This window comes from Botryllus schlosseri, chromosome 9 (assembly GCF_051294905.1).
Source record: "Botryllus schlosseri isolate E-star chromosome 9, Bs_hap1, whole genome shotgun sequence".
NCBI classification, from domain to species: domain Eukaryota; kingdom Metazoa; phylum Chordata; class Ascidiacea; order Stolidobranchia; family Styelidae; genus Botryllus; species Botryllus schlosseri.
In genome coordinates, this window is record NC_137244.1 from 23747183 (window position 1) to 23775158 (window position 27976).

Below are 27976 nucleotides of genomic sequence, written 5' to 3' on the forward strand. Positions count from 1 at the left end.
AAGTCCGCAATAGCAGCACTTTTGTAGCATTGTAACTCCTGTGACTTTTTATAACCAGGAGTGTGGAACCTTTATTACAAGCGAGTCAGATATGACAGCGTGCTGACATAATGCACTGCTCATCATAATCAAAGGACATAAATGAGGATTGGAATTTCAAATTAGAGACGACTCTAATGCGGATAAGTTGATCTTGGATAAGTTGATGCCGGATAAGTTGATCCACCAGCAGCCAATGATTGGTTCTGGACAGTTTCCAGGAGCCTCTCAAGCTCCTTCAAGACATCATCGACGCCTTCCTTACTGCCCGATACCGTCAATGTAGCTTTGCCGGATCTTCAAATGACACAATATTTACGTTAACTGCGTCTGTTTATACTAACGTCATTTATTTACAACCAGATTTGTAGTAATGGGTAAATGAATATGGTTAAATGAGGGTATTGCTGAGGTGGTTAGTATCAGACAACTACTTACTTTTTAAAATTTGTATATTGCTACATAAAAACTGTGTGAGATCAGGGTTGTAATGACTCGATTTGACTCGAGTCATTTTCTCAAAATACGGAAATGACTTGTCTTGACTCGAGTCAATCTGTGCAATGATTCGTCTTGGACTCGAGACTCAGACGACCGAGACCGACATTTCATTGTAATTTCGAAGAATAGGAAAGTAGCCGCACTATTGGGATATCGTCTATTGGTATACTGGTTCTTGAAAATGCGACCAGAAACTGCTAAAAGTGAGGAAAATTAGTATATTATATAAAAGCGAACCATTCGATATCACCAAAAAGGGTTATACAAAGTGGATTTACCAAGACTTGAACTGGAAACTGAGCAGTCAACACAATGACTTGAGTCATAATACCATGACTCGAACTCGACCCTCTTCCCGCTGACTCGGACTTGGACTTGACTCGGTGGTGAATTGAAAATGACTCGAGTCAAAACTATAAAAGTGAGATTGACTTGTGAGTCGGAGCTTTGTGACTAGGTTACAACCCTGTGTGAGATAGACTTGTAGAACTGTGTACCTATTTGCAGTGATATTAGTCATTTTGGATCAGTCGCTAAGCAGTTGGTGGTTTTACATTCTACGTGGGAAATAGATAAGTCACTCAAGTGACTCACTGTCATTTTACGGTAATGATGTAGTTCAAATTTATATAATCAGTGGATACATAAGCATGTGCTACTTGAATATGTGATATAGGGTTAGGGTTGTAAGTTAATATAACCCTGAAACCTCGACCATAGGATGAAATAACTGGTCAATGAATGGAATGGGCTTTCCATGACCTTCCAAATGCATACATTATGCATAATTTCGCGTCCCGATTGTTTCGTACATTAATTAATCTCCTGTGATTCACTAATGTACACCGAGTTAAGCCAATGCGTTGAATGTAAGAATCATCTAGGTCCTAATACAACTGCTGTTAACTAATATTAGTGTGGTTTTCAACAAGTCTTACATTATCACCGACACTTCGATCATATTCCCGAATGCTTTGAGCTGTTCTCTTTCTCTTAGTCCGAGCAAAGACAATCTCCCATCCGTAATTGATTTAGTCTTCAATGCAAGGTCCATTTCAACCGTAATGGCATTATCAGCCTGAAGAAAATAACAATTCAACTCATAATTATTCAGAATATAAATCCATCAACTCAGTAAAGCAATCCCACCCAAATCAGCAAGTGTGACTAATATAGCAGTAAAAATTTCACAAACTTTGTTGATGTTTTCAACACTTGTAGAACAAAACTGTAGCGTGATCCGAGCTTCATCAACACTCGTCTCCTGTAAATCTAAAAAACAACAACATTACAGATGCCAATCCGACAGCAATTAAATGCAAATCCTTCACATGAGAACACTACAGAGACGAATTACAACAGTGGTTCTTAACCTTGCCCCCAGCGCCCCCCAGGGGGCGCTGGCGATCTTGAAGGGGGGCGGAAACGCTCAGGGGGCGATATGGGGGGCGCTGGGCTTAGGGGGGCGCTGGAGAAAAATGTCTTCGCAGTATAGATGACGTGGTGATAGGACATATCCTTAATGAGTATTCAGAGCAAATTAACACCGAAAACTTCGTTACATATAGCCTTCAAAATACATATAGGTTTAATTGTCCATGGGCGCCTAAATTAGGCTTACCATAGGTCCTCTTTTAAGAGGATTTGTCCTCTTTTTTGACTTTTTTGAAGGTGTCATCGGAGGACGCCCTTTTGTCCTCTTTTTTGAGATTTTGTCCTCTTTTTTGAAAATTTAGGTAAGATTTAGAGCAAATTGCGAGTGATATGCCGCAAATTAGCACAGAAGCGACGCTCCGGCGGGTATTTCGGAGTGAAAAACAGTGATTTTAGCTCTGAGCGAAAAAAAGACCTTTTTTTTCTACTCCGGTTTTGCAATTTGCAAATTTCTGAAGAAGTGTCCTCTTTTTAGATTTCCAAAATATGGTAAGCCTAGCCTAAATGACTGACACCGAATGTTCCTGTCTTGGCAATCTGAACACCAGAAGACGAATTCCATCTGGCAGGGAAAAATTATATGTCAGTGAAGAAATACCAATCTGAAATCGTGTGCGTGTTTTAGTTTAGTACGATTGGGCGACAGGGATATTCCTGTTGGGCGATATCCCCGTTGATCGATTCTATATTTTTTTTGATATTGCAGACAGGGGGTCACGAAATAACATCATGCAACGAAGTCATACCAACGCGTTCGCCCGCCCGAATATGTTTAATTATTAGTAGCGGGCCCTACAGTTTCCAAGAAACCTCACAATGTTCACTTTAAGTTTTGATGAGTCTGTGCACACTCAACAACTCACTGCGCTGACCCTTGGACAACAGTGCGTAACGACTAAAAAAAGGTAATAACTCCGGATTTGTTGTGCGCAACGTAGATTTTCTGTGTGCAGAGACCGTGTCAGCACTGCGCATGTGCGCAGCTTAGAGGGAACATTGCACCTCACTCAGCTCTACCGGTAAATGTGTTTACGTGAGCAGAGAGAGGATAAAAATTGATCTCAATTTACATGCAATTCCCGATGATATTGACCAATTCAATCATTAATTAGTGAAATTTTTCGCACTTCTTGTGAATAGGCGAGAATAGCTGCCTTAGTAAATGGACACCCAATGTAGATACCTAATAGGCTATCAGCAAATAGCGGACAGCCTAATGGGGGTCTGGGAGTGAAGTCCCCGGAAGTTCGGTTTATCACCCGACGGGGGCCCAGTACCAACGTTTTTTGTTTGGGGGGGCTGACGAAGTGTTGTTACGGCCCTGGTAACGAATAATTGTACCTGCGGGCACACCCGAATATGTTTAATTATTAATTACGTGCCCTTTATTTGTCCTATACAACAGCTCACTCAGTGCTACTGGTAAATCTGATTACGTGGGCTGAGAGGATAAAAAGTTTATAGCGAGTTATATATGTAATTACCACCTATTCATTCATGCATTATGGAAAATTTTGGTACCTAGGGCGACCAGGCCACACAAACTTTGCTGACCATCAAAATAACGATATGGGGTTCGTGGGGGCGAAGCCCTCAGAAGTTCGGTTTATCACGCTATGGGTGCGCAAGGCAATCGTTTTTAGGTGGGTTAACGAAGTGCTGTTACGGCCCTCCCTCTTACTCCTTGTCTTTATTACATTCCTTACAATATGAAGTTGGGGGGCGCTGGAGCACGATAATTTTTGAAAGGGGGCGCTGGGAGAAAAAAGGTTAAGAACCACTGAATTACAAGATGCCAAGTCCGTAGAAATCATAATAGGTAAGGGAAATCAATCATATTTAGAGTTTACTCCTAAACCCCAGAATTTCAGAGGGAATCCGAACCAAATTCGACGCTCGCTCGTTTGTTCTATAATATTCTATATAAATAGGATAGGTTTTCTGAAAAAAATCCATAACTATAGCCTTTCAACAATCACCCCGCACAAGCCAGACAGCAAATTGGAGCTGACCTTGGTACAGATGTTTGGGCTGAACGCTATTCCTAGTGTCGGTACTTATCCAGGCATCTGGTATCGGCAAGAAACGTCCCATGGTGCGCAGTACAGAACTGCCGAAGTCTGATGATCCTTCTGAACAACAAATAATGGAGAAATCATATGGGTTCATCTACTACAATCTACTGCATTTGAATTTTAGAGCATTAATTAGGCGCAGTAATAAACAGCTATCTTTAATGCTGAATATTGTGTTTACTTCTCTTATGGTTTAAGGCAGGGGTCACCAACACGCCGCCCGTGACCTGATTTGAGATTTTGCAAGAACACTTAGTAAAGCATTTTGAAATGCTGAAATTGATTTGAGTTTGTTGTTGTTGTCCAAAATAAGCTATTCTCCTGCGCCTCAATAGCCGATACGGCTTCGGCGATGGTAATAGCATTCCATGAAGGAAAAATTAGCTGACATGATGGGGGCATATTGCCTTAACGTGCAATGGCCCAGACACTGCCAAGACCGAGACGCTCAGCAAACGACTCGGGGATTTCCCACAAGATCAAGCTTTACGAGTCGGAGATAGTTTTCCAGCAAATACCGTAACGTGCGCACTGCACAGCTCATGGTTCAAAATATAATGAAAGTGATGAACATAATATATTTGTATTTATTTAATAAAATAATAATTATTTTGTGGTATCTATGCCTGTCACCCATGTTAGAGAGCACAGCATTGTACTGACGTAAACTTTAAAAAAAGTGGTGGTTAAACTGTGTGGCCTATTTTATCTCGATAAGGTGACAGATGTAATTACAAATATTCAGAGGCTTCCGGAGTGAGTGAAAAAAATGATCATTACCGCGGACCATGGAAAATATATCCCTTAATGGTATTAATCGTAAGCAAATAACCCTATGTAGCATATATAATGGAAATTTACCTGTTCTGGAAGTAGTGAAACCACTGCAGAATGGTTCTAAATGATCCTTGTCATATATCACGATGTCCACAATTTTTAGATAGTTATTTCTTGGAAACGCGGTTGAATATTCAGAAAATGCTCGGGCGAAAATTGTTCCTACATCTGCGGGAAGCATGCGCATATTACCTGCAGTAATGATTAAATAAACAGTGTTACAATTTACATCGTCAATATCGGATATCAGTCCATTAAATTACGAAGATGTTAACATTCTCTTGCAAACATTGACAGAAAGACTTTTATTTTTGCTTTAACCAAAATACTTAACGAACAAACGGCAACAATAATGATAATGATATCGAACAAAAACACAGTATTCCAGTGGTTCTTGAGCTTTTTAGAACGCGATACAAATCTGAGTTTAGTGGTGTCTCGAGGCCCAAGCCTCACACACCAAAAAGAATGCATTTTAATATTAGTATGCAATAACCTAACGGGCATGCATGATAGACATAGAGATCGCGCAGACAACAATTGTACGCAACACCGCTCTGTAAAACATGTCTGACGAACGCGATTTCAAATTGGGGTGCATTATTTTCCTTTGCAAGTTACATTTCTACTGCGTTCATACGATATCTACTCAGATTGAGAGGGCGGGACTATTCAGTTCCAATTGCCGACCATTTCGACGACTTGCCGTATCAATATCGAAGGTATCAGACAACAGCAACGGTTATTTCCCCTAGGTTTTATCGGTGCCGATCTTTTTGGAAGCGCGCTTTGCACAGCCGTACTGGCCAAAACTCAATGTGTCGTGGGGCGGAAGCGGTTGGCCTCAAAATACAGGTCTCTCGTGTCTCCCAACCGCACGTTGCAGACCCCTACACTAAAGCATCCCAACGGTCTCCGACGGTGTTTTCCAGAGAACCATTCTCGGACAAATCTCATCATTTAAACCAATTTGTGAGATAAAAAGGTTGGCATATTATCATGATCAAGCCATAATGTAGTAGCAGCGTTTCTACATGTCTCGCTTATTTGCTATAGCACTTAACACAGTGACCTCAGATATGTCCAATAGGGCTGTTCAAAAATAACCTTTTTTCTTGAATCTTGCAGGTTACTTGATTAAATCGTTAGGTTGCCTTAAAAAACGACGCACACCAAATTTGAATTCATTCCAACCAATATTCGCGGATTTCGTAGAGTTTGAAAATTTTGAATTTGCCTAAAAATGCAAAAAATTTTTTTTTCAAATTTTCCCTTCCAACCTAATGAAATTGTTGCACTGTCTTCAAAAACGATGGAAAACAAATTTGACTAATTCCAAGCTGCAGAAGCGGAGTTATTCAAGTTTTTTGATGATAATTCTGGGATGATCCATCAATCAAGGATAATCCCAGAATTATCAAAGAAAAACTGAAATAACTCCACTCCTACCGCTTCGAATTGAGTCAAATTTGTTTTGCGTCGTTTTCGAAGACAGCGCAACAATTTCATGGGGTTGGCAGAAAAATTTGAAAAAAATTTTTTTTTGCATTTTTAGGCGAATTCAAAATTTTCAAACTCTACGAAATCCGCGAATATTGGTTGGAATGAATTCAAATTTGGTGTGCGTCGATTTTTAAGGCAACCTAACGATTTAATCAAGTAACCTGCAAGATTCAGGAAAAAAGGTTATTTTTGAACAGCCCTAATGTCCAAACTATGCCTATCAAATCGCGTGGAGAAATTCAACAAATATTACATAGATATCAACAGATCTCTCTGGTGTCATGGCAACCCAAAATTAAAGGCTTCACGACCCATACTTCAAGAAGTCCCGCAGTATTCGGTAACGGATAGGAATGATCGATACAACCATGAGTCAATTAGTCCGATCACACTTGAATCAAACAAGTACACTGTTTCTGCATGAATAGAGAGAGAGAGATCAGATATATTATCCCCTGCACCATTAAGATGCTTTGACGATGGAGATGCGATACGATACGGCCTTCAAGTAAGGTCATCTAGTCTGCACCACCAAAGTAGTTTTAGTTTTCGAATAGTAGTTTTAGGTAATTGTAGATAACTTCTAACAACTAACATATTAAGTCGGAAGCTAAGTCTGGGTTAAGTATGGTATCAGTGTTAACATAGTTCAGTGTCACTGAATGAAGTTGTAGGCCAGGGCTGCTCAACTATCTTTAGCAAAGGTTCAGCTAAATAGAGTTTAAGATTTGCTCAAGTCCATTATAACTCTCATGGAATAATTCATATACAAATGTAATACGGTATAACTATATACAAATTCCAGGTATTAGCAATTAAGCGATAGGAAAATCATATTTAATTTCCTGTTAGTCACAGCTTGTGGGAAAATTGACATTTCATATTTCTTGCTAGCTGCTAAATTTCAGTATATAGTGGTGAAAGCGAGTCGAAGGCAGTAGTGGAGGTCTTCACTGGTCAGTGGTCATGGAGAACGGAAATCTATTCTTTATAGAGTTCATGTAATTTATAAAAGTAAGCAAATACTGAGATAGATAAGATTCTGATTCAACACTGAAAAGGTCCGCATTCGGACCGTGGTCTACTAGTTTGAGTAGCCCTGTTAACACCGGCTGTAAGCTTTAGAATATGGCTTCCTACTGAGTTAGGAGTAAAACGCAACAGACTTCATTAAAAAAACTGTACCAGATTCTTATACACGATGTCAAATCCCACAACAATCCTTCTTATCACAACTGACGAGTAAATGTAGTCTAGACCAGATGTGAAATGAAGTTTACAACTCCAAAAGAGATCAAACATAAAGCAATATACCCGTCCCAAGAGCAGGAATGGAGAGGGAGCGGAAATGATTCTGTTCAGCCACTCTCAGTATATCCAGCAACAGTGGATGCAGGTCCTCTCTGTCTCTTGTAGTGACCACATGAATGATATGTCCGCAATGTAGGTTTCCGGCTGAGGTGATTCGGATCTTTTGGTCCTGTTTACTCGACAGCTCTTTCTGTATGGAACGTCCTCCCTTTTTGGTGATAGCGTTGGAAACCATTCCTATAGAGAACACAACAATTCGTAAAAGGTGTCTTATTTCGGATATGGGAGCCGGCTATATAAGATAGAGCGATGATGAATCGTCTGGCTTCTTCATCGGTAAGGACAAGGTCATGGGTTCAATCCCCAGCCGGGTCAGACGAAAGACTTGATTAGTAATACTGGTATCTGTGACTGTGGATTCCATGCTCGGGATAGCATAGAGGGGTGGTGCAAGACTTAGAAAGCCTTACAAGGCTATATCTGCACCTTCCTAGTCCAGCGGCATATGCACATCATGCACTCATGGTATGCAATATGCATACGCGCATATCATGTGTATGTATATCATGAGTCAGTGTAGATGCCGCAAAATATTGAATGTCCTATTCCTATTAGGGTTATACAATGGTGAAGCTGGATCTTGGTCTATCAAACATTTGCAATCACACAATCATGCAAAATCCTACACTAATACTGATCAAGGTAGAAAAAACTACAGTGTGATTATGACTGTGTTATAACAACATAAAAGCACGGTTTTGTTGAAAGGGGAGAACATGTTTTGAGCGAAACAATCCGTCCTGAAATTTATAGGGAAATTATTTTTCCAAGACAGTGCACAGCATATAATTAATTTGATGTGTGCCGTGTCAATTTATCAGCAGCAACGCAGGTTCGCTATCTTATGGAGATTTGCCACAATGTCGATCTCTCACCTCTCAACCTATATTTACCCGCCAAACACCAGCAAGATACAGAGTTACTCCCAATGATGCCTCTTAATGAGCAGCAGGAAATTATATGGGGTAAATGTTTTGCATCGTAACTTTCACTAAACATGCCCCATACAATCACTAAATATGAAATTTTGCAATATCTTTACAGAATCCAGGGATATCTAGAGTTCGAGATATCACTGACAGAATCTAATTACATCAGCGGCATACCAAGGCTCAAGTCAAATTTCGGTCCGGTACTGTTAACGATGGCATCGTTCGTGTCTCCGGTGATGTCGGCTTGCCGGATGCTGACTTTCATGTTGCCATAATCAATCGAGAAAAGAGTTCTACCAAGTTGCGACTGTTGTAAGAAAGCAAAAAGCGAGTAATTTATTGGGCATATTTTCAATATCTACTCATTATCAGTATTAAGCTCCAAAGCAGTATCTATTGAGAAACCATTGTATGTATAACAACACTGAACAATTCTTACCTGTGGTGAAGGGTTTCTTGCAGCGCCCAATGGCGTATCTAAAAATATTTTCAATATAAAAGTGATAGCCCTCTCAATCTCAATCAACCTACTGCCGCAGTAGTTCTCAAACCGAGGTTAGTAACCCTGTAGACTCTCTACTTTATGGGGAAGTCTTCCATAGAGCTTATATTGTATTACCAGGGTTGTAGTGACTCGAGTCATGACTCGACTAGAGTCAATTTCTGTATTGACTCGACTTGTACTCGAGTTATTGTGCATGACTCGAACCTAGTCATATGACTCGAGACTATGACGGCCAAGACAGACATTTCATGTAACTTTGAAGAATAGTAAAGTTACCACATTATTGGTATTTCGTCTATCAGTCCTGATACTTCGAAAATAGGGTCAAGAAACTGTTAAGACTGATGAAAATTACTATATTATGAATGCGAGCCTTTCTATATCACTCGAGCAGAGTTGAAAAAAGAGGGTTGAACCAGATTGAACTGAAAACGGATCATTGAACATAATGACTTGGACTCTAGTCAAAACACTATGACTCGGACTTGACCCTCTACTAGCTGACTTGGACTCAGACTTAACTTGGTGGTGAATTGAAAATAACTCGTGACTCGGAACCTTGTGACGTGGTTGCAACCCTGTGTATTACTGATGAAATTCGTGGGCATGTCTTCAAGTTTTATTATGAATGAAGTTGGAACTGTGCAATTTTAATACGAAATACAAATACTTGCTGGCGAGTGGCGACACTGACATTACTAATATGCACCAAGTTTTGTGCACCGAGTTGACAAAAAGATTTGGCTGTTGGGAACCTATCATAGCAAGCAGATATAAAGCAAATCAGGTGAAGTGATTTTCCTTGAACTTTCGTGAGTGAGAAGCAATTGTGTCGAAGATATATTTGAGGATGGGTTTTGCCTGCATAGTCAGTGATGGAATGCAAGACTAGTATTGTCAAATATGCAACATCAACTTTCAAAGTTGGTTATTGAGTTTAAAGTCTAGCAAACACTAGTTTGAAGAAATAGCGTAATGGTGGAGCATCCGGCTTCTGAATCCGTAGGTCCTGGGTTTGATCTCCGGCCGGGTCAGACCGAAGACCCGATTACCGATTAGTAACACCGGTATCAATAACTTCCCCGCTTGGCGCTCAGCAACACCGGAATAGCATGGAGGGGCGACGAAAGACTTAGAAAGCCTTAAATGGCTATATCTGCACCTGCCTTGTCCGGCGGCATATGCACATCATGCACTCATGGTATGCATGTGTACCGATCCTGTGTATGTGTATGTCATGAGTCGGTGTATATGCCGCAAAGAGATCAAGGACAAAAATATACCACGTCCTAGTCCTAATTGAATCATATAATGCTAAATGCATCATGGTTAATCTTTCAGTATTGAATAAATATTTGCTCATGGTGGAGGTATTTCAAAGATATCAACACGAGTGGAAATCAACCAACTAAGTCGATCAACTAACTAAATCAACCAACTAAATCAAACACTAGGTCGATGTACTAACACTAGCTTATTAAATGTCAAACCTTGCATAAATTGCAGATCTCATTAAAGCGGTCATCAAATTCGTTCACATAGATTAGTTCTGTGAAAAGTACTGTACGATATACGTACATGCAAATGGTGTGACTTGAAGCAAAAATTTTAAATCAATCCGATTTTGTTAAGATTGACTAACCAGAGTGCGGTGATAAAACAGAGCAGAATTCGTTGACTCGAAAATCCTCACGGATAACAAGGAATATTTGTTTGAGAACTCGTTCGCTTCCAGATGCAAAATCACAGATAGCTTTAAGCATGGCTTGAGCAATTTCCTTGTTTGCAACAGAACTTGATCCTGCTGATGCTGAAATAGCAATGTATATCGAATGTTAAATTATATTGGAAGCAGTATTCAAATCTTGGCTATATTTAAATCAGGTACATACCTGGTGCAATTATAACAACAGGAAAGGATATTGATTCGCATCTGAGCTTGATTGCTCGCTTCAGAGCCTTTTTAACTTGAGTTACGATCTCCTTTACATTTCCAGGCACCACAATATGAATTATGTGCTTGCATGACAAATTACCGCTGTGGGTCACTCTCAAAAGTGAGCCTTCAACTGAATAGAGTTTATCTTGCACAGATTTCCCACCTTTACCCAACACGGCTCTAGAAAGGGCACCTAAAATAGGTAAACACACCTTATGCAAGACACCAACATATCCCTAAAAATATATATTCACCTGCTTTAGATAGGTTGAAGGTTGGGCCAGTAAGATTTACAATAGCGTCGGTCTTCTCCTCGGTTAAATCTCCTTTCTTAATGGAGACGTTGATTGATTTGATTAGTGCCGTAGACAATACGGCGCCAGGAGCTGTATCGCTTGTGGCCGACGACCCGTGTCCAGACTGCATTTCCTGCGCAAAAATCAAATAGGATTGGAGAGGAAAAAGGACTGGGAGAAAAAGGTTGAATAACATGAAGAGATACCAGTGAGGAGATAGATGCAATTTTACAGCATGACTTGAGTTTAGTGATCAAAAATCTGACCCATTTGAAGTTATTGAGTCTCATGATATTATGCAAAATTTTATCGTTGCTACAATACATCAAGCATGAAATGATTTATTTACAACTGTTATTTTCAAGAGAGTTTGTGCAGCAAGAAATTTGATTCGAATGACCAAGAGTGACTGAACCTGGTAATCAAGGTAACCTTTAAAGGACATATTGGGTATGATTCTGAGCTTGTTGTAAATAGCATGCAAGCGTAATTCCAAAGCAGCTTGTAGATAATGTTATTTTGTTTCCCTCATTAGGAATTGGATGGTAGTAAAAGAATATTGCAGGGTATTATTTATTTGAATGAATATGGGGTCAGACCATAAATACAGATATGCGGTAAACATTGATCTGCAGTGGAGAAAATGCGCAATAACATTATCAACACTACACAGAATTTGCACAAAATTAAATTCACCATTGCAACAGAGCTGGCTCTTGTCGCTATAATTGACGTTCCGCATGTAGTTCCAATTGCTTCCAACGCACGCTTCCCTGTGGCCGACATGAAATAAGTCATAGCCCCTGGTTGATTTATCGCCTTGGTTCTCTCCTCCAGTTTCGAAATCCAGGATTGCATCATTGAAGATACTTTGAAAGAGAAGAAAAGCTCAGGACTGATTTACTTCAAATGGGGAATAAAGAAATAAAACTTCGGTAATACCGATAGCACTTGGTGAGATCTTGACTTTCCATTATCAGACGTTTGGTATTAATAACGCCCAGAAAATATCACACCTAGACATAACAATCGGGAAATCTAATTTCATTATCAATGACTTAGCCTAAGCAACAAAGTCATTATGCAGTCATCACACCGTGGAGATTACACAGAATACAACGATATTATAAACGAATTAACATTCCTTCCCGATACCTCTTGGAAATTGAAAGATTCTTATATTGTCATAATGTAGTTATGTAACTGTAATATGGTTTGTGATAATAATGAACAAGATCAAATTTCATTTGTAGAAACCCAACCCAGTTCTGCGTAGGCCTATGTGAGTATGACATCATATAACATGTCTGATATAACTTTTCAGATACTATATTCAGTGGCATATTCCATGACTTCATTAACTTTTCATTCCCTCTATTCTCTTAACAGTTTATATAAGCAACGCTGACTTAAAATTACTCGACATGCTTGCCGCAACCAGAGCTTACTGTGAAGATGTCGCTTATACTTGAAAGACTGAAGAGCCTCACCAACCAATATTTTACAGCAAAACAATTTAATTCAATTTCAATTTTCATACATGATAACCCCAAAACAAGACAAGACACCGACACATAAATGCATCGGACGATTTTATCACTGGTCAGGGCGTGCACGTAAACTTGTAAAGTCTCAAAAATCAATAGTTGAATGCAGGGTTGTAACCAAGTCACAAGGTTACGAGCCACAAGTCAATATCACTTTTATAGTGTTGACTCGAGTCAAGTCGAGTCATTTTCAATTCACCACCTAGTCGAGTCCGAGTCCAAGTCAGTAAGTAGTGGGTCGCGTCCGAGTCATCGTGTTTTGACTCGAGTCCAAGTCATTATGTTCACTGTTGAGTTTTCAGTTCCATCTGGTTCAACCCACTTTTTTCAACTCTGCTCCAGTGACATAGAATGGCTCGCATTTATATTGTAGTAATTTCCTCCAGTTTTAACAGTTTCTGGCCCTATTTTCCAAGCATCAGGACTGATAGGCGAAATACCAATCATGTTGCAACTTTACTATTGTTCAAAGTTACAATGAAATTTCCGTCTTGGCCGTCCTAGTCTGGAGTCATATGCCTTGGTTCGAGTCATGCACAATGACTCGAGTACAAGTCGAGTCAATACAAAAATTGACTCGAGTCGAGTCACCAAAAAATCGCGACTCGTGTCATTACAATGATGGTTGAATGTGCAGTACTTTCTGTGACATTCGTATATACTCAAAGACCCATAAATTTGTTCCACGGCCATCATTTGGGGTATCAATCCCTCAGATTAATAAACCCTGACCAGATCACTAGATTGATAAATGTTCTGGAATGCAAGTAACAACTTACCAGTAACAACATCCTTTTCTTGTCCTCTCAATTCAATAACACTAGCAGTATCTGATTTTCGAGCCGAAACCGAATGTTTAGCCAGCATCGAAATGAATTCCGTGTGGCGACGTAGCATGTAATCGATCTTAATCGCAGGCAGTGGTATCACAAATGGATCAGGCTTTGATGACCGTGATTCTTTCGCTGTTTTCTTCGCGCCTTCTACAGATTCCCTGAGATTTTCAACATGTTCCCTCAGTCCTATTATTTTCGTTGCCTCTTCCTGAATAGAGAAAGTAGGTTGGAGATAGTTTTCAGTAGAACTATATGATAGGCATTGACTAGATAAGGATATTGGAAACGGTCCATCCCCAAAAGTAATTTCAAAACCATTAAAATATGATTTTCACACAGAACAAAAAGACTATAATGAATATGCAATGCAAATCAGTGTGACTTCTGCACAAGGCTGTTATGACTCGAGTCGCGATTTTTTGGTGACTCGACTCGATTCATTTTTCAAAGGCGTAGAATGACTCGACTCGAGTTACTTTGAGTATTGACTCGACTTGTACTCGAGTCATTGTGCATGACTCGAACCAAGTCACATGACCCGAGACTAGGACGGCAAGACAGACATTTCATTGAGACTTTGAAGAACAGTGAAGTCACCACATGATTGGTATTTCGTCTATTAGTCCTGATACTTGGAAAATAGGCCCAGGACTGTAGAAAATTACGATATTATGAATGCGAGCCATTCTATATCACTCGAGCAAAGTTGGAAAAATGTAGGTTTGACCGGATTGAACTCAAAACTGAACAGTAAACGCAATGACTTGGACTCGAGTCACAACACTATGACTCGGACTTGAATCACTGACTTGGACTTGACTCGGTTGTGAATTGAAAATGACTCGACTTGACTTGAGTCAAAACTATAAAAGTGAGCTTGACTTGTGACAAGGAACCTTGTGACTTGGTTGTGAATTGAAAATGACTCGACTTGACTTGAGTCAAAACTATAAAAGTGAGATTGACTTGTGACTTGGTTACAACCCTGCTTTTCTGCGGTATGAGTCGTATGTGTGTCTTGACCTGCAGAGCACCCCGGTTAAAAACCATGACCGTACAATTTATGGTAGCCTACTGAACTAAGATAACACTCTTGACTGCGTCAAACACCCATCGACTCTATTGAAGTTCTATGAGAGCGAAAATTGATTAGAACCAAACAAACACAAAAATTGAAAAGTGAGTCCGAGTTGGACACCAAGAAAGTTATCAGCTTCTCCATATTCGACTAGAATTAGAATGATAGCTACACAGTTTACTCCAAATCAGACTACAATTAGAATTATACAAACCTAGTTTTTCCAAATTAGCATAGAATTATAGCTGAACAGCTTTTCCAAATTTGAATTACTGAATTAGCGAGAACTTGGAAATTCAATTAAGTTCAGTTCATATCAAATCAGAAGTCATGCTTACAAGCAGAGGTGGTAGCAACGGCGACTACTTTGACCACCTCTGCTTACAAGCCTGAGAATGAAAAAAGTCTGTACAGTAAGCTTGACTCGATACGCACTATACAGTTCTCCTGAAGCAGTTTGAAAAACCGGAATACAGATTAGAATTAGACTACCGGCATCTCGCTCTAATTAGTTTAATTAGAACTAGAATTATCTAGTTGTCCATGTCCGAAGAGAGTTACACAACACACACCTCATCAAAGACACGGATGAACGCACTCTGCACGGCTTTCTTGACACGCCAATCTTGGCGAATATCAGGCGGAATAACACAACGTTCTTCGACCAAGAGCTCGTTCAATTTGGATTTTGCCAAAAGAATATTGCCGGAAGATCCGAACAGGAAAAATCCGGCGCCTTCTCCAACAAGTATCACTAGACATACAGTGTCCCGTTGTTTAGTATTTGACGCTTAGTAACAGGAGTACACCGACCTTCACTCTGATCCAGCCGAGCATTGATGTAGTCCGTCACATCCTTGCAAGTCGATGGCCCTGTCAATAAAAGTCTAATGCCTTCCGATTTTGGGATATACTCATCCGTTTCCAATCGCTGTAACAAGAATCAGTTTGATATACGCTTCGTTATAGGGGCTAGGCACAATAATTTGAGTGTTCGAATCTGAATCAAGTATTAATTCGATAGATTCGAGTCTACTAGTGAGAGATAAATTATCCTAGTATGGAAATTATATGCTCCTTGACACTAAGAGCAAACTTATCAATGGAAATTACAGTTTCGTGGAAACCTTGAAACCTCGGTTGGCCATATCACGAGATATGTAACACAAAGCTACACACCTATGGGAAATGACATATCTCGAAAGACGTGATCAATCCACAGCATTGTCACTAAGTGCAATGAAATGATTGAAAAATACGACATTATCACTACCGTTATATAGAACTTGCATTATGATTTTTTTGCAACGTAAAAAGTATATTGTATATGAACTTTCCACATCGTTCATACTGTTATGACATCATAACGAATGATACTTGAATACTCTACGACAGGGGTCACCAACACGCAGCCTGCGAGGTCATATTTTGCGGCCCGCGACTTGATTTGAGATTTTGGAAGAAAGCTAAGAAACCATTTTGAAACGCTGAAATTGACCACAGTTTCAACATCGTGTTGTTGTTGCTTCAAAACAAGCTATTCTCTTGTGCCCAACATCACTATTGGCTTTGGCGATGGCAACAGCATTCCATTGAGGGAGAATAATCAGCTGATATAAATGGGCTGGGCATTAGGGGTCTTCAAAAATGACTTTTTTTCTCAAATCGTACTGGCTACTTGATAAAATTGTTAGGTTACCAAATTTAAGCCTACACACCAAATTTGGTTCAATTCCAAACCGTAGCCGCATTGCTACAGGAGAAGAAAGTTTCTATTTATTATATAAAAATAAATAACAAAAAATTTGAAAATTTTTTGTTCACCCCATGAAAGTGTTGGGTTGACTATAGAAACGATGCTCACCAAATTTGGTTCAATTCCAACCAGTAGAAGCGGAGTTATTGCCGTCGAAAAATTTGGATTTGAATAAAATAGTAGTACGATGGGCACCACTATAATAAATAATTAAAGAATTGGTCACTGTAAATACTATTTTATTCATAATCTTCCGCCGGGCGTGTCTAAAAAAGTTTGAGAGCCACTGGCTTAGGGCTTCCCCTCAATTTCAAGCTTAACATGGAGATGGTCTTTCAGCTGGTAATGTATCTCGCTAGCCCCAATATCGATTCCTTGGTCGTTGAAAAGCGTCTCCAGCTATCGCGAACAGCTCGGAGTTCAAAATAAAATTGATAATTATTTTTTGTTATATTTGTATCCATTTCATAAAATATTACTTCTTTTGTGGACGACTATGTCTATTGCCCATTTTAGGTAGGACGGAGTTGTCATGACGTGGAGTTTTAAAACGTTGTTGCCATGTTTACATCGATATTGAATTCATGCGGCCCGCTGCCGCTACGAAATTTGAAAAGTGGCCCGCTACCCGTTTTGAGTTGGCGACCCCTGCTCTACGACTACTACTCATTTTGGAATTGAATTACTCGGGTACGCTACCGTACTCACTACTCAGTTTAGACCAGCCCTATTCGTGGACAAGAAACTGAAAAACAAACCTGTAAAATTTTGACGATGTCTTGCTGAGCCCGGGGGATTTCGGTAGCGTTGCCGGAAAAGGTGAGAGCGAGTTGTGCTGCGTTTCCAGTGATTTTGACTCCATTCCTATTCTCCTCTAGACCGCGGAAACGAGTGTACCAGCTGGGTGGAAATCACAGCGTGAAATAATTAGTTCAAGACGATTGTTGCCACTATATCGACAAAAGGATATAGCCGACTATTCGCCCACAGAACGGGACAAAGCAAACACACATAATGCAGAGATGGCTGGCCAAAGTAGTCGTTGCCGTCAATTTGTACTCAATAGAAGCATAATCAGCTGTTTCGCAGACATCTCAAACTACTTGAAGTGGGATAATATAATGAAGTTTAGAAAAGCACTCATGTAAATTCGAGGGTTTGCAACGGTCCCCTAAGCCCAGACACCACGTAGAGCTGACTGCTATCTGAACAGTTATCTTTGCCAAATTAACAGGGCGTTAACCAACATGGTAGTTTGAATTTCCCTGGCAATGAAACATTGATAAAAACAGACTTGATTAATCGAATATGAACAGACACTCAAAGATTCTAATAAAATTTACTCGAAATGCTTTTCTTGCAGGACCATTCTATAACCAGTAGCGTCCACTGTCTTTTTCATACTTGCAAGCAAAGATTTCACTTTATCCTTAGATCCTACACACACCAGCGTCACCTTTCTTTCGCCTGACCACCTGAGAAAAGATTTGTCGTAATGCAGAGCACTTTCGCAACACAACCGAAAGGAATAGCGTAAAAGGAACAAAAACGCATCATATGGTGAATCTTGAGATTACCGCACGTCACAATCTTTGTCTCCACGATAATCAACTTGAAATCGATAATCAAGCATCTGCTCTCGGATTTTTTCCACATCTTTTTCCGAGAAGTCTTCACATTTCTTGGAAACGTATCCCGCCAAAAACGTTTTTACCTTGTTTTTGATATCGTCAACTGTCATCGCCTGATCCAAACCTCCACGGGCAAGCTGAAGAATAAGGAACTCGATATGATATGCCGAGAAACGCCACTGTTATGTCTGCAATATGCCTGATGTACTTCTGTTGTACAATACTCTTTGGTTCGCTTTACTTTTCAAAAATTGTGACAGAAAATTTGAATCATATCATAAGATGATCAGACTTGAGATGTTTATAGCTGTAACAAGTTCAATTTAAATATTTTGTGTGTTAAAGCATGAAATGTAATCCAATTGAATAGTATATTCATATTGAAATGAGCCCGAATATTTTCGGTTGACACTCGTCAGGGGTAATCGTCAGCAGCTATTCGACATTTCGTGCTGGTGACGTCATATTTTGTGTTACGATTGTTGATATACGCTGTTCTTTCGTATTCTCTACTAGTTGCTGACGATTACCCTGACGAGTGTCAGCCGAAAATGTTTGGGTTCATTTCAATATGAATATACTATTCAATTGTATATTGAAGTTTTGTACCTCAAAGAAGCTGTTGAAATGTAATCCATAATCATACAAAATCCATTGCCAAATGTTAAGGTTTGCGACTCAGAGTGCACCATGCCGTTTCTTACAAACTCATTTAATTAGTACCGGTAAATATTGATTTGCTCAACTGAGGAACAAATTATTGGATGTCTAAATACAAATATGTTTCAGATTGATGTAATTATTGTGGCTTCATATTTAATTCCCATAGAGAGATCAACTTCCTGAGTATAAACTTTTTGCGCGTATCTGAAAAATACAAAAACTTACTGTGATCTGTAATTTCGATTTGATTTGTATCGTGGCCGGATGAACAAACTGCTGGAAAAGATTCATTATTCCTTTTCTTTCCGAGAAGTATTTCAATAAATCTGCCGTCACATCATTGTAAGCGAAAGTGATAGAAGCAGGACCATCTGAATGAACAGAATGGAAACGTGTCAACGATTGATTTCCCCTGCATTTTGGTGATGTACTGGCGTGATGCGTCCATGCACGTAAGTAAATAAGCATGATGGACTCGGATTAGTCTTGATTGAGAGTGTGTGTTCAAACTGAATTAACGCCAGAGTACAGTGTATATTTGCGTAAAAATCGCACCACAGTTATTGCCATATTAAGCATACGTTATAACAGGCATTACCTTCATCTTTTTTCGAGGATGACTGATCGGATTCAGTAGTCAAGCAGCTATGAATACGATGCTGATAGAACGATACTTTGATTGGATGAGAAAACACATCCAGTCCGTCACACCGAATCTTATCACGAACAGTTATTGCATCTATAGTTCACAATAACTCAAGTTATGTATAAGTGGATATATTGTAAATACCACTACTTACCCATGGACGATGAAAAGTATACCAGCGCCGAGGTTTCGTCAATTCTTTCAACTAATGTAACCGGGCCACCGCGCGTGCGAGATCGATTCTCGAAGAGTGATGTAATTTCAATTTCAGTAATTGATTGCGGTAAATTAGCCACTTTGATACAGTCGGTACGAGGCAGGCGTGTTATCTTAATCTGATATCACACATTTGATAAATCTATACTTACACGTCGCTCATGAATGAAAGTGAGACTAACCTTATCTCCAGCCAGCTTTTTAAATTCCTGCAAGATGTCTTCAATGCATTTTTCATCTAAAAAAATAATTGCATAATAGTTGAACATTATAAAATATATGATACCAAATTACCAATAACACACAATGTGCAGTCTAATTCTAGGTTGAGATATCAACATTTTGCAAGAGCAAATAAACTGATAGTAGTAGATACATGTGCGGATGTCACCACAGACCATCACAAATTATAAATGTTTTCGTTTAACAACAAATAAGAAAAACACAGAAGTATTATACAGCTATAATTTACCTATTGACTTTGAAAATCTTGCCAGAATAACAGATTCATAGGATTTAACAGATTCCAATATTTCATCCCCCTTCTTAGGGAGACAAAGCGCCAGATCACTCCTTGCATTTTCCGTGGTATAGCCTTCCGTACCCTGAAGAATGTTAACCATGACTTTGTTTCAAAATATTCTCAAACAACTCATGAAATGAGTCAGCTTCTGTATATAGATATTGTCATTGCTTGGCACCATTACATTCCTTCGTTGTTGAAAATACTATTCATGCTTCAAATTCATGTTATTACAGATAGACCCCAGTTTGGTGAACATTGCCAGTACCAGTATCATACAACAGAACTGTGGTTCCCAAGGTAAGGGTCGTGGCCGAGTTCGCGATGTTTATTCCAAGTACCAAAATTGTAGATGTCACCGTTTAATGTACGTAAAATTTGCTGCAATTTATGCAGTTGGCTATTACGAAAATTCGTCTGCCACTGCAAATCCATGGCGTTCGACACAAGCAAATAAGTGGCCAGAGCAGATAATTTGTTAGAACAATTGGTTTCACCATATATGACACGCCCTTTCTGTTATCAATGCAATGCCATTTGATTTCGCAAAAACGTTTTCCTGGCATTTAGTAGCCAATCCCTTGAAAGCCCTAGCTTGCATTAGTAATAGGCGAGCAGTTGCCGGTCAAATTGAGAAAGAATTGCTATCCAACCACTGACTCACTGTCGCGTTTGCATGTGAGTTTGTTACAGGTTATTGCAGGCTTGGGTAAAATGGGCCCCGGCAAAGGAAACTTATAGATGTCTTGATATAGAGACCTAGCAACCTTTCGCATGATAAGGGTGTACGACTGTACATTATTGTCCAAAGCGTGTTATTTTTATCATTGGGTAGCATCAATTTTGAGGATATATGAGTGCATCCCGAGAAAACGGTGGTTTATTGTGCATTGAAAATATTACATAGACTTTCATTGACATCAATCACACTGAATTAATGATATTTTTCTAATAAATAATGCTCCATAGAACTGTGTAACACAAAACCCACAACCAATAATTGACTTTACCTTGTCCATTCATACATGCCCGAAACAGCATAACATGTGCATATTTTGGATGTGTGAGGCTTCAGTCATGAGAAATTCATAAAACTCAGATTTAGGAACCGCTATACTATAATGTAAAACGTTGGTATTTTTTTTCCTTCAACCTTTTCCATATGAAGGTGGCCACAGCATCTAACAGAGCACTAATCTTCACTGTACCTCAATAACGAGAGTCCTTTCGCGAATCGCTGGAATATATTTCAGATGCACCACAATCGGTACGTCACCAACACGATGAGGTCGAAATTCCCAGACTCTGTCAACCGCTACAAGGGAATATATCAAATTTAGATAACTCTTCCACGGCTTAATAAACTGATGACAGATATGCTACTTAAAGCTATCCGTGCGGATGAAAAGATCAGTGAAAAATAAAATGAAATCATTGAAAAATATATACATAACGGAGTAAACCGAACATTTTTGGCCGACACCGGTCAGAGGTAATCGTTGGCAACTAGTAGAGAAACGAAAAGAACATTGTCCAATAATTGTATCACCAAATATGACGTAACCAGCATGAATATTCGAGTAATCGAGGCGAAAAGATGGTTTGAGTTCATTGTAGGTCTACTATTATTGTGTACCATTTTAGATTGTACACGAACTCCTTTTGTTGGCACAATCTAGATTCGCGGATCAACACAAATTTTCATTGCTTGCAATACACTCGCGTACTATAGTTTGACTCAAATTCGGAAATTCATAGATTCACAGTTCAATTACCGGTACTTCAAACCGTACTCAACAGGTAGTTTACTTAAAGACAGATAAAACTACTTGCCGGAGGAATAGAAAACAATTTGTGGTGAGGTGAATGCAACATAAAAATTACATATGTTACCTTGATGATTGACATGCCATTTGACTTAATCGGACCCTGGCATGTCTCATTAGAAGTGTCAGTTTAGCAATAGCTCAATTTATAACTGGTACAATAAAGTCTGCAAAGCCCACAAAGAAAAATATATCAAATTTTACAATGCTATTGCTATATTTATATGCGGTAATGTCTTGATAAAAAAAAATGATATTCACAAGCATAATATCATTTCCACTTACTCAATTCATCTTTGAAGATAATTAGTAAACCGTCCATCATGTTTATTCCTTCTGCAATACGCCCTCCCATTGATAAATCACTGTTTTCAAAGTACGACTTCAGACTCCGCCATGAAAGCTTATTTTTGCTTTGTACAAGCAATCCTCTGAAGTAGAGATAAAGAAATCATTATTTTCTACAATGAACTTGACAACCATTAGGTCGATAAAAAGGTTAGTCTATATAGATTTGAGTATTTAAATGGTATTGCTCTCAGGAGGCAGACAAGCTTATGATCAACTGTCTTCAAGATCAATAGAGAATCAGAATCTTACTTTTTGCATTTTGGAAGTTCTTTCAAATCATACCAGCTACACTTTCTATCCAAGTCCACAGAACTTGCAGAGCCTTGCGTCTCTTCAAAAATGATATTTGTCACAGGATACACTCCAGCAGTTAAACCCAAGATAGCCTATTTGTTGAGGAGGGTTAGTTCGATTATGTTCACAATAAGAACAGTTTTGTTCGAAATAAGAACGGTCTCATGTTCGCAATAGAACAGTCACAATCGTTATATTCATAATAATGTCAGTCGCAGCACCAACACAACCCAGACACGATGTCCGAATGCCAAACCAGTCCCAACACATCTCAGACATGATGTCCAAACACGCCCCAGACACGATTTCCGATTGGCAATCCCAGACATGATTTTCTGAACACACCCTGGGTATGCCACTCGGGAGGAAGGTTGGTTCGATTGGTTTGAAATAAGGACAGATTTGTTTGAAATGAGGAGAGTCTCATGTTTGAAATGAGGATAGTCATGTCAGAAATAAGGATAGTCATGTTTGAAATGAGGATAGTCGCTATATTCACTATAAAGTCAGTTGCAGTACCAGGCACGACTTCCCAGTGGTAACCCAGTCCGAACACATCCCAGACATGATGTCCGAACACGCCCCAGACACGATGTCCTAGCGTCAACACAGTCCTAACATACCCCAGACATGATGTCCGAACACGCGCCAGACACGATCTACGAGTGTCAATACAGGCCTAACACGCCCAAGACACCATGTCTGAATCGCAACACAGACCGAACACGCCCCAGAAACGATGTCCTAGTGTCAACTCAGATCCGAAAACAACCCAGACACCATGTTTGAATGGCCGAACATGCCCCAGACACGATGTCCGATTGGCAGCACAGGCCGAACACTGCCCAGACATGATGTCCAATGTCCGGGTATCAACACAGGCCGAACACGCCCAAGAGACTATGTCCGAGTGGCAACACAGGCCGAACACACCCCAGACACGATATCCGAGTGTCAAGACAGGCCTAACTCGCCCAAGACACCATGTCTGAATCGCAACACAGACCGAACACGCCCCAGACACGATGTACTAGTGTCAACTCAGATCCGAAAACAACCCAGACACCATTTTTGAATGGCCGAACATGCCCCAGACACGATGTTCGATTGGCAGCACAGGCCGAACACTGCCCAGACATGATGTCCAAACACGCCCCAGACACGATGTCCGGGTATAAACACAGGCCGAACACGCCCAAGACATCATGCTCGAATGGCAACACAGACCGAATACGCCCCTGACACGATATCCGAGTGTCAACTCAGTCCGAACACAACCCAGACACGATGTTTGAATAGCCGAACATGCCCCAGACACGATGTCCGATTGACAGCACAGGCCGAACACACCCCAGACATGATGTCCAAACACGCGCCAGACACGATGTCCGAGTGTCAATACAGGCCTAACTGTGTTGCCATTCGGACATGGTGTCTTGGGCCTGTTCGGCCTGTGTTGATACTCGGAGATCGTGTCTTGGGCGTGTTCGGCCTGTGTTGATACTCGGAGATCGTGTCTGGGGCGTGTTTGGACATTATGTCTGGGGTGTGTTCGGCCTGTGTTGCCATTCGGACATGGTGTCTTGGGCGTGTTCGGCCTGCGTTGATACCCGGACAGATCGTGTCTGGGGCGTGCTTGGACATCATGTCTGGGGTGTGTTCGGCCTGTGCTGCCAATCGGACATCGTGTCTGAGGCATGTTCGGCCATTCAAACGTGGTGTCTGGGTTGTTTTCGGATCTGAGTTGCCAATCAGACATCGTGTCTGGGGCGTCTTCGGTCTGTGTTGCCATTCAGACATGGTGTTTTGGGCGTGTTAGGCCTGTATTGACACTCGTACATCGTCTGGCGCGTGTTTGAACATCATGTCTGGGGTGTGTTCGGCCTGTGCTGCTAATCGGACATCGTGTCTGGGGCGTGTTTTGACATCATGTCTGGGGTGTGTTAGGACTGGGTTACCATTGGGAAGTCGTGCCTGGTACTGCAACTGACTTTATAGTGAATATAGCGACTATCCTCATTTCAAACATGACTATCCTTATTTCTGACATGACTATCCTCATTTCAAACATGAGACTAACCTCATTTCAAACATGATTAACCTTATATCAAACATGACTATCCTCATTTCTAACATGACTATCCTTATTTCAAACACGAGACTGACCTTATTTCAAACATGACCAACCTTATTAACATCGTGTCTGGGGGGGGGGTGGTTGGGACTGTGTTGCCAATCGCACATCGTGTCTGGGGCGTGTTCGGCCATTCAAACATGGTGTCTGGGTTGTGTTCGGACTGAGTTGACACTCGGATATCGTGTCTGGGGCGTGTTCGGCCTGTGTTGATACCCGGACATCGTGTCTGGGGCGTGTTTGGACATCATGTCTGGGGTGTGTTCGGCCTGTGCTGCCAATCGGACATCTTGCCTGGGGCATGTTCGGCCATTCAAACATGGTGTCTTGGTTGTTTTCGGATCTGAGTTGACACTAAGACATCGTGTCTGGGGCGTGTTAGGTCTGTGTTGCCATTCAGACATGGTGTCTTGGGCGTGTTAGGCCTGTATTGACACTCGTACATCGTCTGGGCGTGTTTGAACATCATGTCTGGGGTGTGTTCGGCCTGTGCTGCCAATCGGACATCGTGTCTGGGGCGTGTTTTGACATCATGTCTGGGGTGTGTTAGGACTGGGTTTCCATTGGGAAGTCGTGCCTGGTACTGCAACTGACTTCATAGTGAATATAGCGACTATCCTCATTTCAAACATGACTATCCTTATTTCTGACATGACTATCCTCATTTCAAACATGAGACTAACCTCATTTCAAACATGACTATCCTTATATCAAACATGACTATCCTCATTTCTAACATGACTATCCTTATTTCAAACACGAGACTGACCTTATTTCAAACATGACCAACCTTATTAACATCGTGTCTGGGGGTTGGGGGGGGGTTGGGACTGTGTTGCCAATCGCACATCGTATGTGGGGCGTGTTCCGACATCATGTCTGGGTTGTGTTCGGCATGTGCTGCCATTTAGACATTATGTCTGGGGCGTGTCGGCCTGTGTTGACACTCGGACATCGTGTCTGGGGCGTGTTTGGACATCATGTCTGGGGTGTGTTCGGCTTGTGCTGCCAATCGGACATCGTGTCTGGGGCGTGTTTGGACATCATGTCTAGGGTGTGTTCGGCCTGTGCTGCCAATCGGACATCGTGTCTGGGGCGTGTTCGGCCATTCAAACATGGTGTCTTGGTTGTTTTCGGATCTGAGTTGAAACTAAGACATCGTGTCTGGGGCGTGTTCGGTCTGTGTTGACATTCAGACATGGTGCGGGCGTGTTAGGCCTGTATTGACACTCGTACATCGTGTCTGGTGCGTGTTTGAACATCATGTCTGGGGTGTGTTCGGACTGGGTTACCACTGGGAAGTCGTGCCTGGTACTGCAACTGACTTTATAGTGAATATAGCGACTATCCTCATTTCAAACATGACTATCCTTATTTCTGACATGACTATCCTCATTTCAAACATGAGACTCTCCTCATTTCAAACAAATCTGTCCTTATTTCAAACCAATCGAACCAACCCTGTAGCCACTCGGACATCATGCCTGGGATATGTTGGTGCTGCGACTGACGTTATTATGAATATAACGATTGTGCTTATTGTTAACATGAGACTATTCTTATCTTGAAGAAAACTGTTCTTATTGTGAACATATGACTATCCTTACTATTTTATCAGTCCGTCAGGTTCATTAATATTTTCATAATTTCAAAATTCACAAGACTGTGATACAACGAAAAGATGAAAAAGGTGTCGAAACAACTTGGAGTAGCCTTTAATATCAGACACCCACCTTAGCCTAGGCGAAGTAAAGAAGAGGCATGCACGCTGAATGAAAAGTAATGCAGAGAATATAAGACGCAAGCGACAAAATAAAGGTGGCATGTGGCGGAGGTCGATGTTAGGTCGTGGTCCGGTAATCCTGCAGACTGACTTTATTTTAAACATGAATGACCTTATTGTGAACTGCCAACACAGTCCGATCATACCTCAGACATCATGTCTGGGGTGTCTTTGGAATGCGTTGACACTCGGACATCATGTCTGGGGGTGTTCGGATATCATGACTGGGGTGTCTACGCACTGCGTTCCCAATTAGAAATTGTGTTCGCACATCATGTCCAGGAGCATTTGGAAAATCATGTCTGGGGTGTCTCCGGACTAACTGCATTGCCAATCGGAAATCGTGTCGGGGGGGGGGGGGGGTGTTCAGACATCATGTCTGGGGTGTGTTCGGACAGCTTTGACACTCGGACATCATGTCTGGGGTGTGTTCGGACTGTGTTGCCACTCGGACATCTTGTCTGAGATATGTTGGTGCTGCGACTGATGTTATTGTGGATATAATGACTGTTCTTATTGTGAACGTGAGACTGTTCTTATTGCGAACATGACTGTTCTTATTGTGAACATGAGACTGTTCATATTTTGATCAAAACTGTTGTTATTGTGATCATAATCGAGCCAACGCTGTAGTATTTGTCAACACAACTCATTAGCCTCCCATCAATATTTCGGAGTATCAAATAAACATAATATAACATTTTCCAAAAAAAATAAGGCAGTTTACCCACCATTGATATCATGGGATGCTTTCCTAGCAGAAATGTTGAAGCTTGTGTTTCCAAAATTAATTTGCGGTGGAATGTTTCTGCAAAATTTCTCAGCATCTACATAAAAAATCATAATAGCAATTGGGGGAATAAATGAACCGATGCATAAAACATACCCTCCGGATTATCGAAAATTACTTCCGCCTGTTCTGCTGCAATCTTTAAATTCGAAATTTTGACACCACAACATTTTTCGAATTGCAATTTCAATTTAACCGAACTGCACGTAGGAGGTAATCCATCCACGATAACTCTGTTGTCATCCATGCCTATAACACAACTTTGCTACACACCCAAGTGACCAACCCAACTCAACGACGCATATGGAATTGTGACACTCGTATTATATGGAAACCTGAAAGAATCATATGAAATATGAAGGTAGGTTAGAGTTAGGAATCCGACTCAAGAACCCCGCCTGCGCCTAGTCACTTTGCCGAAAAAGCGGAAGTGAAGTAACAGTCGAGGGATTTGTTTACTTTAGTCTCGC

At 40.7% G+C, this 27976-nt stretch overlaps 1 protein-coding gene across 2 annotated transcripts; it reads right to left on the reverse strand.

Annotated features, from left to right (window-relative positions):
- Positions 1-19: 19 nt before the first annotated feature.
- On the reverse strand, positions 20-27886 carry LOC145445820 (uncharacterized). Of its 2 annotated transcripts, none has more exons than XM_080323961.1 (28): positions 27603-27886; positions 27448-27543; positions 22755-22836; positions 22440-22585; positions 21537-21643; positions 20278-20410; positions 19988-20043; positions 19744-19924; positions 19542-19682; positions 19169-19314; positions 18227-18417; positions 17993-18124; positions 17408-17549; positions 15707-15824; positions 15466-15647; positions 13759-14023; positions 12129-12301; positions 11391-11565; positions 11090-11329; positions 10840-11001; positions 9132-9169; positions 8867-8999; positions 7704-7937; positions 4911-5078; positions 3987-4106; positions 1736-1812; positions 1479-1618; positions 20-336 (listed from the first exon to the last, which is right to left on the reverse strand). In XM_080323961.1, exons 1-28 carry the CDS (start codon positions 27751-27753, stop codon positions 174-176), a joined length of 4092 nt encoding a protein of 1363 aa, XP_080180087.1. In that variant the 5' UTR covers positions 27754-27886; the 3' UTR covers positions 20-173. The 2 variants fall into 2 exon arrangements, with proteins under 2 accessions (XP_080180087.1, XP_080180086.1); XM_080323960.1 differs by having other exon boundaries at positions 10840-11007; positions 27603-27885.
- Between the last annotated feature and the right edge of the window lie 90 nt (positions 27887-27976).

What these genes read in the sequence shown, in the direction of transcription:
- LOC145445820 (XM_080323960.1), bottom strand. Translation starts at nt 27,753, where the DNA reads ATGGATGACAACAGAGTTATCGTGGATGGATTACCTCCTACGTGCAGT. An exon ending in AGAAAAGGATGTTGTTACTG is followed by an intron (nt 12,302 to 13,758) that starts GTAAGTTGTTAC and finishes TCTCTTTCAAAG; the next exon opens with TATCTTCAATGATGCAATCC. An exon ending in GCCCAAACATCTGTACCAAG is followed by an intron (nt 1,813 to 3,986) that starts GTCAGCTCCAAT and finishes GTTGTTTTTTAG; the next exon opens with ATTTACAGGAGACGAGTGTT.